General features: G+C 39.0%; 1 protein-coding gene across 4 annotated transcripts in view; it reads left to right on the forward strand.

The window, feature by feature from the left end:
- Nucleotides 1–15,764, forward strand: part of TTC27 (tetratricopeptide repeat domain 27) — a 191,910-nt gene that overhangs the window by 95,267 nt on the left and 80,879 nt on the right. For all 4 annotated transcript variants that reach the window (XR_002732440.1, XM_023216383.1, XM_023216384.2 and 1 more), the window contains 2 exons: nt 11,809–11,904; nt 14,994–15,116. Coding sequence is in view for 3 of the 4 variants with exons in the window: in XM_023216383.1 (XP_023072151.1) it covers nt 11,809–11,904; nt 14,994–15,116 (219 nt within the window). In the remaining variant the exon portion in view is untranslated. The remainder of the gene's footprint in view (nt 1–11,808; nt 11,905–14,993; nt 15,117–15,764) is intronic.

Consider the following 15,764-nt stretch of genomic DNA (forward strand, 5'->3'; position numbering starts at 1 on the left):
CTTCCTTCCTTCCTTCCTTCCTTCCTTCCTTCCTTCCTTCCTTCCTTTTCTTTTCTTTTCTTTTCTTTTCTTTTCTTTTCTTTCTTTTTTTTTTTCAGGGTCTTGCTGTGTCACCCAGGCTGGAGTACAGTGAAGTGATTATAACTCACTCTAGCCATTAGCTCCAAGGCTCAGGCCATCCTCCTGTCTTTGCCTCCCAAGTAGCTGGGACTATAGGCACACACAACCATGCCTGGCTAACTTTTTCATTTTTTGTAGAGTTGAGATGTTGCTATATTGCCAGGGTTGGTCTTGAACTCCTGCCTCCAGTGATCCTCCCACCTCAGCTTCCCAAAGTACTGGGATTCTGGGTATAAGTCACCGTGCCTGGCTTCACTTTCCTTAGGGTGGGGATGGCTGTCAAACCTACCCCATACCAATGGTGATACTTGTGAAATGCCTGGAATAGTGCTTGGTACATAGTCAATCTTCAATAAACATCGACTCTTATTATCATCTTCACTTTACAGGAGGGGAAGTTTAGGTACAAGAATAAGAAAACTGCCATTCCTTCATAACTGATTAAAAGCAGTCATTACTACCTGGGAAACCTGAACAACACTGAGATAATTACAGTGCCTCTTGTATAGTGTGCTGGGTCATGCTGTCAAGATTTTCAAATATCTGAGATATGAACATGTGTCTTTCATTCTGGCTCTGTATTTCATCTGCATTAATAACTATGTGCATTTGAAAGTTATTGAAAAGTATATTAGGAGTTGCTCATGTGATTGTAGCTGTGGTTTTATTTGTTGGAATAATTATAGTTGCTACTGTTTATACAGAGCTGTGTGTAGTTACTACCATTTAATTAACTGTGTATTGTTACTTCCATTTACTGAACACTCGTATGCCAGATGGTAACTAATCCTAGGGTGGAGGCATTATCTACATTTTTACTGATGAAGAAACTGAGGGACAGAAAGTTTAAATTACTTACCCAAGGTCTCATAGCTGAGCTAGAGTTCAGCCCAGGTCCACCTGATTTAGAAGTCCATGCTTTTATCCACTATGCCCTACTTTCTAAGGAAGCTATGAGAACTGGCTTACAAAGGAAACGTGATATCAGTAGAAGACTGGCATCATCTGGAGGAAAGGAATGGAATGAGCACAGGCAGGAAGAAGTTAATCGAGACTTTTGTGAGAAAGGTTTAGGTTGCAGAACTCTTAAGGCCTATAATTAAGGTGGAAGGGGAGGGAAGAAATGGAGGGCACAGAATCTCAGGATATGGTCCTGTGTGGGAAAAGAACAGGTAAATGGATGAATGAAATTGGCTTCTGATAAGTCCAAGAAAGGGGGCTGCCCAGAGGAACCCTGATGTACTGAATCCAGGATATGAGCTTCCTGAGAAAAAAGGGGTAAAAAATATGCAACGACTAGCTTATAGGTAAGTGGGATAAGAGTGGGACAAGTAATACACAATATAAAGTAACCTTTACTAGTGATACTAAAAAACAGCCCTAGAAAGTTACAGAAAAGTGAAAAGTGGGTAATAATAAAGGAATGTATTAATGGGATGAAGTAAAATATACTCATGTAAAGCACACTTTCAAAGACACTAAATAATGACTTTAGTCAGATTCCCAAGGAGGAACAAACTTAAGTTCTTTGAACAAGGTCAGATTATGATGATTGAATTCATGCTTTAGTTTTCCCTGAGATAACACTCTGCGTACATCTTAACATCCTTACACAGCATTTTCCAAATTTGCTGAATGGCGGGCGGTGGTTAAAATACAGATCTTCAGCCTAGCCCCCAGAGATTCAGGGTCAGAGTGTTGGTGATGATTATGGGCATGTTTGGGAAAGGCTGCCTTAAGTAGAGGTAGCCTGTCGTTCTTTAGCATCTCCAGATGTTTTTCTCTCTCCCCAAGTACACATAGAACAGAGGCCAAATGGGTATGCACCAAGCTCTGGGGTACAGTGCTGTGATTTAATGGATGAATGCCATCAGGAACCTTTAAGGTGTTATTGAGGGCCAACTATCTGGGACCAGTTGAAATTGAGCTCACTTACAACAGATGCCTTGCATTTGACTGACACTTAGGAAAGCTAATTATTATTAGACTCAGCTCCTCTCTCCCTCCCCTTCCCTCCCCTCCCCTTCCCTTCCCTTCCTTTTCTTTTCTTCTTTCTTTGTCTTGCTCTATCACTCAGGCTGGAGTGCAGTAGCATAATCATAGCTCACTGCAGGCTCAACCTCCTGGCCTCAAGTGATCCTTCTGGCCTCCCAAAGTGTTACGATTGCCACCAGCTGGCGTACATAAACTTTTTTTTAGAAAGGATAATACTAAGAGTTTAAAACATTCACTCAGATTTTAATAATCAATAAATATTTGTTATTCTTTGCCCTCATAAAATTTGCAGATTGTAAACAGTTCGACTTGTGCTTTCATTAAGACACTAATGTCTTAAGACACCAAGCAGAGTCCCTTGGAGAAGTTTTGGGAGAAAATTGGAGGTAGATGGGCTGTAGGGAAGGCATAAGAGCTTGTACTTTTACTAATCCTAAGGCAGAAGTTATTAAATATGGCTTGTGGATCCCTGGGAGTCCTTAGGCCATTTCAGAGTGTCCATAGGTCAAAACCATCTTCATAATAAGGGCACTGAGATATTGTTTGCGTTTTCACTGTGTTGATATTTGCATATTGGTCCAGAAGCAGTGGGAGGGCGGGGGCGTCAAACTCCTGGCCCCTTTGTCAAAATCAAGGTGGGGCACTAGATTAGGGACACCAGACTGTGCTAGTAGTCACTGAATGCTTCACCACCACGGTTTTTAAAGAAATTTTTTAAAAGACAGTTGTGTTTACAAATGTTTTTGATGAAGCAGTATTATTTTGTCATCTTTACCCTCAAGAACATGCCTTTTTAAAATTCTATGTGATAAAATGGAAAGTGCTTACAAAAAACTTGTGCCACTTGCTAAAGTACAATGGTTGTCTCAGGAAGAAACTTTTTCCCATGGAACATTATTTTTGCTTGAAAGGACTATTGACAGATGAACTGGTTATTCAGACTTGGGTATTTGGTGGAAATTCCCCAAAAAATAAATGAAGTAAGTGCATCACTTCAAGGAAAATAATTGACAATATTTGTTACTGTATTAGTCTCATGCTGCTGATAAAGACATAGCCAAGACTGGGTAATTTATACGGGAAAAGGGGTTTAATGGACTTAGAGTTCCATGTGGCCAAGGAGGCCTCACAATCTTGGTGGAAGGCAAGGAGGAGCAAGTCACATCTTACGTGGATGGCAGCAGACAAAGAGAGAGCTTGTGCAGAGAAACTACTCTTTATAAAACCTTCAGATCTTGTGAAACTTATTCACTATCATGAGAACAGCACAGGAAAAGGTTGCCCCCATGATTCAGTTACCTCCCACTGGGTCCCTCCCACAACCTGTGGGAATTCAAGATGACATTTGAGTGAGGACACAGACAAATCATATTATTTCACCTCTGGCCCCTTCAAATCTCATGTCCTCACATTTCAAAATCAATCATGCCTTCCCAACAGTCCCCCAAAGTCTTAACTCATTTCAGTATTAACTCAAAAGTCCACGTTCCGAAGTCTCATCCAACACAAGGCTTAAGAACACATAGGCCCTTCTGCCTATGAGCCTTAAAATGAAAAGCAAGTTAGTTACATCCTAGATACAATGGGGTACAGGCATTGGGTAAATACAGCGATTCCAAATGGGAGAAATTGGCCAAAATAAAGGGGCTATGGGCCCCATGCAAGTCTGAAATCCAGCAGGGCCATCAAATCTGAAAGCTCCAAAATGATCTCCTTTGACTCCATGTCACACATCCAGTTCATACTAATGGAAGAGGTGGGTTCTCATGGTCTTGTACAGCTCTGCCCCTGTGACTTTGTAGGGTACAGCTTCCCTCCTGGCTGCTTTCATGGGCTGGCATTGAGAGTCTACAGCTTTTCCAGGCACAAGGTGCAAGTTGTCAGTGGATCTACCATTCTGGGATCTGGAGGATGGTGGCCCTTTTCTTACAGCTCCACTAGGCAGTGCCTCAGTAGGGACTGTGTGGTGGCTCTGACCCCACATTTCCCTTCCACACTGCCCTAGCTGATGTTCTTCATGACAGCCTGCCCCTGCAGCAAACTTCTCCCTGACACAGGCATTTCCATGCAACTTCTGAAATCTAGGTGGAGGTTCTGAAACCCAAGTTCTTGACTTCTGTGCACTGGCAGGCTCAACACTAACAGAAGCTGCCAAGGCTTGAGGCTTGCACCCTCTGAAGCCATGGCTCAGGCTCTACATTGGCCTCTTTCAGCCACAGCTGGAATGGCTGGGACATAGGGCAACAAGTCCCTAGGCTGCACACAGAACGGGGACCCTGGGCCCGGCCCACGAAACCACTTTTTCCTCCCAGGCCTCTGGACCTGTTATGGGAGTGGCTGCTGCGAACACCCCTGATTCCCTGGAGGCATTTTCCCCATAGTCTTGGGGATTAATGTTCAGCTCCCGGTTACTTATGCAAATGTCTGCACCTGGCTTGAATTTCTCCTCAGAAGATGGGATTTTCTTTTCTATCGCATTGTCAGGCTGCAAATTTTCTGAACTTTTATGCTCTGCTTCTTTTATAAAACTGAATGCCTTTAACAGCATCCACGTCACCTCTTGAATGCCTTGCTACTTAGAAGTTTCTTCCACCAGATACCCTAAATCATCTCTCTCAAGTTCAAGGTTCCACACATCTCTAGGGCAGGCGCAAAACGCCTCCAGTCTCTGTGCTAAAACCTAACAAGAGTCACCTTTGCTCTAGTTCCCAACAAGTTCCTCATCTCCATCTGAGACCACCTCAGCCTGGATTTCATTGTCCGTATCATTATCAGCATTTTGGTCAAAGCCATTCAACAAGTCTGTAGGGAGTTCCAAACTTTCCCACATTTTCCTGTCTTCTTCTAAGTCCTCCAAACTGTTCCAACCTCTGCCTATTGCCCAGTTCCAAAGTTGCTTCCACATTTTTGGGTATCTTTCCAGCAGTGCCCCACTCTACTGGTACCAATTTACTCTATTAGTCTGTTTTCACACTGCTGATAAAGACATGACCAAGACTGGATAATTTACATAGGAAAACAGGGTTTAATGGACTTACAGTTTCACATGGCTGGGGAGGCCTCACAATCATGGTGGAAGGCAAGGAGCAGCAAGTCACATCTTACGTGGATGGCAGCAGGCAAAGAAAGAGAGCTTGCGTGGGGGAACTCCACTTTATAAAACCATCAGATCTCGTGAGATTTATTCACTGTCATTAGAACGGCACAGGAAAGACTTGCCCCCACGATTCAGTGACCTCCCACCGGGTCCCTCCTACAACATATGGGAATTCAAGATGAGATTTGGGTGGGAACACAGCCAAACCATATCAGTTACCAATGATGAAATTTTGAACTTCCAAGAAAAAAATGAGTTTTGGAAAACCTCTGTCTGCAATTGTGAACTTCATAGCTTCCTAATATTTCAAATATTGAGACAAGATTTTTCTGATGAGATTGATGGTGATATTAATGCATGTAGTTTTAAAAATTTTTACAAAATATGTCAACATTGGAAAGGTCAGCTCATTTTCAAAAAAACCAGTGCATGATGTTACATAATTAGTGTTCAGCATCAAGATTGACCAGTGAGTACTTTTTTGTTTGTTTTCAGACCAGTGGATTTTGGTGTAACAGAGTATTTAATGTAACAAAGAAAAGTTCATTGATAGGATTTCAAATTCCACATTACAAATAACCTTTAAGATACCAGCATCAATTGAATTTTGCTGTAGTATCAAATAATAATATCCACAATTAGCTGAAAAAGCTACTAACATACTCTTCCCCTTTTCAATTACCTATCTGTGTGAGGACAGATTTTCTCCATAAAATTCAAGCAAAATATTATATTGCAACAGACTGACTGCAGAAGCAGATCTGAGAATCCAGCTATTATCTATTATGCCATACATTAAAGAGATTTGCAAAATCATTAAGACAGTGCCACTCTTTTCAAGACTTTTGTTTTGTTTTGTTTTGTTTTGGAAAAGGTAGTTATTTTTCATAAAAGCATGCTATTTTTGTTAATGTCATAGATTTATTTTCTTTTTAAATGAATTAATGAACATTTACATTTTCCTGATGTTATTTCTAATATGATAAATATTGATAGATTATAACTCACAGAAAGAAAAACTTTGAGTCCCTCAATAATTTGTATGATTTTAAAGGGGTCTTGGAAACAGAGGGTTGAACTGCTGACCCAAGGTGTGACTGATTAAGGGGATGGCTGCATGATAGCCATCTGGGCCTCCTGAGAGGACTGCCTCTTGATGTTCATCTTTTCAGCCTGTAATCACAAAAAGGTGATCTAGATTCTCCCATCTCCTATTAGTAGACCCAGATCTTACCAAACCACAGCCTAAAGTCTGTCATTTCTGGGGTAGAAGCAATAACTGAGTATCTCCTTGATCAGGCCACACCCTCTCTCCCATATTTTTGGATTTATGTGTAAATAAGATAGTTAGATAGAGTTTTCAGTATTTTTCCAATGAGAAGCTGCTTTGAATTTTCACAGATCTGACATTGATCATGTAGTTTTACAGAAGGTTTTAATGAAGTTGCCAGCTGTGGTCTTTGGAGTCTGGCAGGCTCACCTATTTCATGGCCTTAGGACTTCGGGCAAGTCATTTTTATCTCTCAGAGCAACAGTGTTATATGTATGAGGAAAGGCTGGGTTCACAATAAGTTTAATGATAGTGTTGCTACTTACTAAGTGTGTTAACAGTTTTGTTATTCTCCCTGTTCCCATTGGCGATTTTCTTGGGCTTGGAGGTTTGAGATGGCAATGAGCTTGACTAGTCTGTTTGTAAATCACAGCTGAATTGACTGCAGACTCCTGTTAGAGAAAGCTGTTCAGCTCACCTGTTGGATTATGTACATATTTTTATAATAAATTCCATCTTCCTATACACACACACGTACAAAGATTGCACAGCAAAGCCAATATAAAGTGATTTGGCATATGATCAGTCATAACTTTCAGATTATCAGCTAATTTCTACCTGGCTCTTCAGAAAGCCGATGAACACGTAGATGTCATGCTATGAGAATGAATAGCTTTCGGGAAAAGGGTAGGTCCTTTGGGATTATCTCTACTCTTTTGAAGACGTGTGCCATACTTTTAGATGAGAACACATAAATAAGTCTAAATCATACCAGACATTATTCAAAATTGTCCTTTTATACTCAATCATTCTCCAAGTGCTAATTTTAAAATGTAATTTTGATCTTCTGTAGTTTTTCTGGGAAATTCCTTCTCTGTTGAAAACAGAGCATTGAAAGGAGAGGTACATCATTGCTTTCTTGGGTTTTATTCCCCATTCCTTAGAGATACCCCTTGACCTGTGATACTGTGGCTCCTGGAAGATTTGGGAATTGTTATTGCATGGGGTTAGGGGGTCTTTATGCACAAACACATATTCTCAAAGGACACCGAAAGTATAAATGCCTTTAGGTGGAGTTAGGGAGTAAATGGCATTAAAAAGGAGTCTTAAAACTTGAAAACAGTCTCATGTCACAGTAGTCCATGCAACATGAAGTCACCTCTGGTATAGACAACCCCTACTTCTGGACTGCGCCCCAGGGCGCTCCTCACTCTCTGCTTGTTACCTTTTCCATTTATTCACAGCTCTTCAGTCATCCGTCTAGACTCTGTCTTGCTTCAAACTGCCCATAATGACTGGTTTAAGGTATATTTGCTTCTTCTCCCCCTCTCTCCATTTTTGACATTATCATCTTTCCTTAAAGACCACCTCCTCATACCACTTTTTACTTATGACTAAGTCCTATGATTTTCAGGTGTAAAATTAGTGAAATTTAGAAACCGGAAAGAGAACATGGGTAAGTGAAAGGGTAGGACACACTGCTTTAGAGACCATTTACCTAAATTTCTGGGTGTGTGTGAAAATTTGTGAGGTACTTCTTTCTCATGGAGCACATTGTTTATGTTCACATTCATGCACATAAATACCTCAATAGTAGTGAGGCTTCACTTGCATTCAGTCGCATTCTCACAGTACCTGACGTTCTTCCATTGTCTTCCAGACTATTTGGGCACATGATTTGCTTCTCATGAATGTACCTAATACTTGTGTTCAGCTTAAAATTAATCAACAGATCTTCTGAAATGCTTGAAGTAAAAGAAAATACTCTTTTGATAAAGCCATACTCCTAGACCATTGGAAATACAAGTATTGTTTTAAAAAATCATCTCATAGATAAGTGCCATTGTAGTTAAACTACTTGCTTGCTGGGGATAGAACAAAGACATAATCCAAGTGGCTTCACTTGCCATCACTGATATTTTTCCATTTACTGTGCCTGTAAAGGACTCCAGTTTGGTTGAATATGATGGAATTATTTCAGATTGAGTTGCTAGAAATAATCCTGCTCTGAAAAACCTAGAGATGCACTATAACCATATCCCTGTCTTTTTAGTAAATTAGCAAATAAAAAAAGAGTACTTTGGATCCAGTAGAGGAAATAGGCAAATGAACAGTACACCTATCAAGACTTCTTACTTTTTTTTTTTTTTTTTTTCCTTGAGACGGAGTCTCACTCTGTCGCCCAGGCTGGAGTGCAGTGGTGTGATCTTGACTCACTGCAACCTCTGCCTCCCAGGTTCAAGAAATTCTCCTGCATCAGCCTCCCAAGTAGCCGGGATTACAGGCCTGCACCACTACACCTGGCTGATCATTTTTAGTAGAGATGGAGTTTCACCATGTTGGCCAGGTTGGTCTAGAGCTCCTCACCTTAAGTGATCCACCCACCTCAGCCTCCCGAAGTGCTGGGATTACAGGGATGAGCCATCGCTCCCGGCCAAACCTTAACTTTTGTATATTAATTTAATGTTCTTAGTTTTTGTTGATAGTTAAATTTTATGTAGATGGTTGTTATGCCTAAGGTAGGAAGAAATATTTTCTGTGCAGGAGTGAAAATAGCCTAGAGTTCCGTTTTGTGTGTATTTGTGGGGTTTTTTGCGTTTTTGTTTCTTTCTTTGTTTTTTGAGACAGAGTCTCACTCTGTTGCCTAGGTTGTAGTGCATTGGTGCAGTCACGGCTCATTGCAAACTCCCCCTCCTGGGCTCAAGTCATTCTCATGCCTCAGCCTTAGCTGCGATTACAGGCATGTACCACCATGCCCAGCTAATTTTTGTATTTTTAGTAAACACGGGGTTTCACCATGTTGGCTTGGCTGGTCTCGAATTCCTGATCCACCTGCCTCAGCCTCCCAAAGTTCTGGGATTACAGGCGTGAGCCACTGTGCCTGGCCCCTTTTTTTCCTTCTGAGACAGGGCTTTGCTCTGTCACCCAGGCAGGAGTGCAGTGGCACAAACATAGCTCACTGCAGCCTTGACCTCCCTGGGCTCAAGTGATTCTCTTGCATCAGCCTCCTAAGTAGCTGGACCCATGGGTCTATGCCACCAACCCTGGCTATTTTAAAAAGATTTTTTGTGGAGATGTGGTCTTACCATGTTGCCTAGACTGGTCTTGAACTCCAGGGCTCAAGTGATGGTCCTACTTTGGCCTCCCAAAGTGCTTGGGGTGGCACCCAACCTAGAATTCTGTTTTTGATCTTTATCATGCATATGATTTTTGTAGGGGGGCTTATTCATGGTATCTAGGTCAAATGAGTGTTGATTCTCTGCGCTGTCTTCAGTGGGCTTTGCCATTTTGGAGAGTATCCGAGAGTTATAAGAGACACTTAGATACTCTGAGATCATCCAAAAGTATCTGAGAGTATCTGAAATACATAATAAATGTGTTTATTAGTAAATGAGGAAATATTTACTGAGTACCTATTATGCTTTAGCTAGTTGCAGTAACTACAGCCAACAACATGAGTTTTTTGAAAATAAATTTTTTGCATGTTGTTAGGTGTTAGTAACAGTAAATTATACAATGTTGCTTTTGTTTTTATTATTATTAGAGAGCATTAGTTATTTTTTCTTTCCAAAAAAAACTGTATTGATAAAAATGTGTTCCTTCTCTATGAAGTAATTTGTTCCCCTTTTATGAAATAACTCAGTGATCTCTTTATTTATGTATTGTAACCATATGTATACAGCCAGAAGTTATTCTTCTCTACCCTCCCTCCCACAACTAAACAGCTTTGGGCAGCAGCATGCAATCTTTTTGCTATTAAGTTTCTGTAAGTAAGGCCAAAAAGCTTTAAACATGTTTTGACCAAGATGGTTTAGGAGTCTGGTTATGTCTCAGTTTGCTCTGACTGACTTGACTGAATAACATCTTGGATTGTCAACGAAGTTTTGTGTAATGTATGCTTTTTCACACTTGAGCTCATACTACAAGATATTCTTAGGCTGATAAATGTATCTTCCACCCAGTGTAAAATAGAGAACTCTCAATTTAGGAGAAACCTCCCTGCTCAGAAACTGGTCTCCCTGTCTTAGATTTTTACCAGGACATGGTAGATTCCTGTCCTTTTTTTTCTTCGGAGGCTTGGACTTGCTACCTTTTTTACTATTTTTTGAAATTTTCCATTTAAAAAATTAATTTTGTGAAAATTTTAAACAGTTTCCAAATTACCAAAAAGTTGCAAGAACAGTGCAACTGTCTTATGCATCCCGAAGTTTTGGAGAGTAAGTTGCCAACATGGTGCTTCATTGTCCTCAAATATGACAAGGACATTCTCCTACATAACCCAGTATGTATAATAAAATCAGAAAATTAACATTGCTTCTTACTACCATCTAATCCTCATAAGAGAGGTCTGTGAAAACTAGTCAACTGGCAAAAAAGATAAAATTTTAGTACTGCATTGTAGAAAAAAGATCTTGATAATTCTCAGTTGAGAGAAGGTGTAAGTGTATAATATCAGAAAAATATGTACACTTAATATAAACTGAATGGCAAATGAAGAGGCAAGAGAAAATGATCATGATAATGGGGCTGCTGTCCACATGTTTCTCTAGCAATCTCACAATGTGTCTTCCTTCACTTTGATGCTGATCTCTTCTGTGATGGATCACTTGACCACTGGATAGCGCTAGCTTTTGATTTTGCAGTTGGCCCTGATACCTCGTCTCAGAGTCAGCTGTTTTGGTCTTGTTGGTTTGCTTCTTGATGTAGCTTCTGAGAGTTTAGTTATTCAGTACCACTGTAGACATTTCAGTACATCAGAAGGATTCTTTCATGTATGTGGGTTGCAGCTGCCCACTGCACTATACAGATGGTCTCACCTGAGTGAGTGTCCAGCCTTACTGCTCTGTTGCTGAAGAGTGAGAAGATTTGCTCTCTGTGATCAAATAGGCTACTTTTTCCTTTAATTTTATTCCTCAGCAAATAATCCTAAAGAGAGTTCTTCATATAATTTTTCTCTGATTTACATTATAAAGTGCCATTGTCAAAGTGTTATTATGTTGTGAAATAGATATGCTAAAGAACAGTTCTTCATAGAAGAAGTGAAAAGGCTTATCAATAAGGCTAGTTCTTTGAAAGAACTATTATAGGAAATGAAAACTTTTTCTGGTAAGTTTTTATTATACATGTTTATGTAAATGTGGATTAGGTTTAAATTTTTTTGAACATTTAAAGAAATTCAAGAAAAAATTCACACATGCTATCACCTTATCAAAATGACTGAAGTTCTTTATTGTTTATATGTGCATTTGTATAACTATTACAATAAGGACTTATTTCTATTACAAGTTATACATATAGATTCTGATTGTGATATATGTTCTTTAAGGCTCTTGCAGACCAATTTGAAGATAAAACTACATCTGTATTGGAACGCCTAAAGATTTTCTATTGCTGTCAAGTACCACCTCACTGGGCCATTCAGGTAGTTTTGTTGTTTGTCATTGGGTGTGGAAAATACTTGGCATTAGAAAGGTAAATGCATTATAAATTGATGATTTCAATTTATGTTTGAATTTTCAAATATTTTGCTGATATAATAAATTTATCTATCTGGGAATTGCTAACTACTTCAAATTGCTATTTTGATTAAAGTGATATTAGACTCATAAAACATTTTTAAAAGAATTTAAAACTATATGAAATAGAATCCTAGAAATTATAGGAGAATCATAAGTGCTTGCATTTTCAAAGTAACTTTTTTTTTTTTTTTAAGGGATGAGGCCTTGCTTTATTGTCCAGGTTGGAGTGCAGTGACAATTCACAGGCGAGATCATTGTGCATTACAGCCTTGAACCCCTGGGCTGAAGCAATCGCTCCTGCCTCAGCCTCCTGAGCAGCTGAGACTACAGATGTGCACTACCATACCTGGCTTTGAAATAATTTCTTATACTAAAATTATTTTAAGGACTTTCTACCAAAGAAGGAATCTTTTAACCAAGTTGCTTACAAAAAGCAAAAGAAAGCATTTATTTGGTATACTTTATGTTGTGAGATACACATGACTACTCTCTTCTTCCTGAGGGTATGAGAATACCTACTGTAGCTCCTAATCCACATGCTGAGGTGGGATTCTGGCCCCTTGTCTACATAGTTCTCCTGTATTATAGTGTAACTCCCTATGTTGTAAAATTTTAGCACCGAAAATAACTTAGACACCTGGTCCAGTTTCTTTTTTTTTTTTATTTGAGACGGAGTCTCGCTCTGTCCCCCTGTCTGGAGTGCAGTGGCGCGATCTCGGCTTACTGCAAGCTCCGCCTCCTGGGTTCATGCCATTCTCCTGCCTCAGCCTCCTGAGTAGCTGGGACTAGAGGCGCCCGCCACTGCGCCCCGCTAATTTTTTTTATTTTTAGTAGAGACGGGGTTTCACTGTGGTCTCGATTTCCTGACCTTGTGATCCGCCTGCCTCGGCTTCCCAAAGTGCTGGGATTACAGGCGTGAGCCACCGCGCCCGGCTCTGGTCCAGTTTCTTAATGTTACAGAGAAGAAATTGAGGCTCAGTGCAATTAGCTTTCCAGTGTTGATCACACAAGTGTACATGAACTAGGTTTCTAGTTTCCTCACTTTTAGTCTACTTTACCTCTTTTCCTTAGCTTTTCATTGGGTTGTAATTATATCAGCTAACAACAACCAACTGTTACTGCATACTTAGTATGATGCATACATTTTATTCTGTATTCCACACATATTCTCTTATTTTATTGCAACAGTTTTTAAAAATATCTGTTTTACACATGAGGAAGCTAAGTCACAGAGAGGTTAGTGTAGTCAGATGGAGCCAGCCAGGGGATTACAGATGATTTATCTACTATTGTCATTTTAATCAGTTTTCTGTCCTCTCTATCATGGATCATACACATAGGTAGTGAGTTAGAAACATAAATGCCAACCTACCATCCAATTGTTCAAAATCCCCATTATAAGACTTCTTAGAGTAGGTTATATTCTTAAACACAGGGTGAACTCGGAGGTTTATTATGCGTTGGAGTTCAGTTTACATATTGAAGGAACCTCAATAAAACATAGACAAGTAAAAAAGCTTTGTGATATCTCAAAAGGAATAGCTTCTTCATTAAGAATGTGTTAACAGCTGGAATTTTTAAGTGTGTTTTTGCCTCTGATCTGTGAAATTTGTTAGGTGCTTTATATTATGTGGTTTGGTGGATAAACATTTCAGAATGAGCTGTTATGACAAAATGTATCTATTGTGGGTGTTGTTTTTTGTCTTTTTCTGAACAGAAACATTAGGAAACTTAAATATTGTTCAAACTGAATTTAGGCCAAATGCTTATCTGCTTAGCAAGCTGTGGATTTCAGGATCTTCAGGCAGTTAGATAAAGATCCTTTTTCATTAGGAAGTTAATTACTTTTTCTGGCATCATGAGGACTAACCATATCTTTGTGTATTATTTTAAAGATTGAGAAATAACAGAACAGTTTATTATAAAAAGAGAATTAGTCTCTACTTTGCTACTAGCTAGCCATATCATCTTGGATGTCATCAACTTTCTTGATCTTTTAAATGAAGATGTACTGCTCACTGCATAAGCACTAAGATTTATTCCAACTCTCACATGCTATGGGCAGTTTTTGAAAATGTCCAGTTATATTCTCTAAAATATCCAAATTCTCGTGTATTTCATGGGTTACTGATGTATTGGACCATTCTCATTATTTACTTTGATAATCTGTAGCTCATAATTTTTAGGTATATTTCATTTACTTTCTGATATTGTCAGTCCCAGATTTTCTGGGCTTAACTCTTAAATATGTATTGAATTTTCAGAGTAGTAAAAGAATACTTACGAGAGAGCAACACAGCTCTCTCTAATATGAAACTACACCTTATTCTAACCTTACCTACTTTTTTAAACCTTTAATTTTTTTTTTTCCATTTGTGCAGGTGCTAACACTTACAAACCATAATATATTTATTTTTAAATATGTTTAACCTTCACTGACCTTAACTCAGTTTGCTCTTTTTTCAATCTGCCAGGGACTGGGAAATTAGAAAGCTAAGTTTGTTAGAATGTGCTTGAAATAAATCTAAGTAGCTTTGAGTGAGAAAGAGCTAGATATGATGCCCTTCTGAATAAAATTCAGCAGGGCTAATGCATAGATTTTATGTCATCTCTATTGACTGCTCAGAGTTTTAAAAATTAATTTATTGGATCTCAGCCTCATAAATTGAGATTGTTGTATACAGACTGTCTAGGTAAAAAAGAAATACTGATTTTTGCTTTTTAAGTTCTTAGAAAAAAATTGGATATATTTTAGTATTTTCAACAGTTTCTATATTGTTCTTTAATCCTTATACCCTATAAAGAGGCTTGTTTTCTAAAGTAAAGGTATGTATTGAATTATTACAAACTTCTAAGTAGTAGAGATTCTAGAAATTATACATTTATTACAATAAGCAGACCCCTAAAAAGGCAGATTAGGTATACCTGGAAGTGAAACAGGAATCTCTCTTTACACCAAGAAGTATTAATTATTTTAACTTGATTTTTCTAGCGCCAACTTGCAAGTTTGCTCTTTGAGTTGGGATGTACCAGTTCAGCCCTTCAGATATTTGAAAAGCTAGAAATGTGGGAAGATGTTGTCATTTGTTATGAAAGAGCCGGGCAGCACGGAAAGGTACGTAATAGTCAAGTCTGATGTACTGGTGAGAGCCTTCCCTCTGGGAGCATCTTCTCACTTGTTTTGTTTTTCAAGCCCACTTTTGCCAATGTTCACTTATATTGCTTTTTTTCACTTTTTTCCAGAAAACTTTTAAATGTTTTCTCTGATTTCCATTGGGACAGATTATTTTGTGTGTATGCGTGGTGGTATGTGTATATAGAAGAGAAAAGTGGACTGAGATTGGGATTTGACATGTAAGAGACTAACAAGAGCTTTGAAAACGTGGCATTTTCGTTTCTTTCCTTTACTCACCTTCTCCCGTAGGATGACTTCAAAGTGAAATATTTGGAATTATTTTAATGATCACTGGGTTGCCTGATGATCAGATGCTGTGGGCCTCAAGGGAGGTTACCTAGGAGAGAGAGTGAGAGCAGTTGGCTTGGTCTGTAAAAGAAAATCCAAAGGGTGTGATGACCCCTCTGGAGGCAGAAGAGTTGTCAAGTGTGTAATGCACATTTAATTCCACCCTGAAATTGGGTCAGGAGGGAAAATGTTGCAATATTTGCATCTGTTATTAATCTGTTGTTTTTTCCCCTCATACATAAACAGAATTTTAAGAAGAATAAGGGGTTCTGCATTGTAGGTCACTTTAAAAACTGACAC

The sequence above is a fragment of the Piliocolobus tephrosceles genome, chromosome 15 (assembly GCF_002776525.5).
Source record: "Piliocolobus tephrosceles isolate RC106 chromosome 15, ASM277652v3, whole genome shotgun sequence".
Taxonomy (NCBI): domain Eukaryota; kingdom Metazoa; phylum Chordata; class Mammalia; order Primates; family Cercopithecidae; genus Piliocolobus; species Piliocolobus tephrosceles.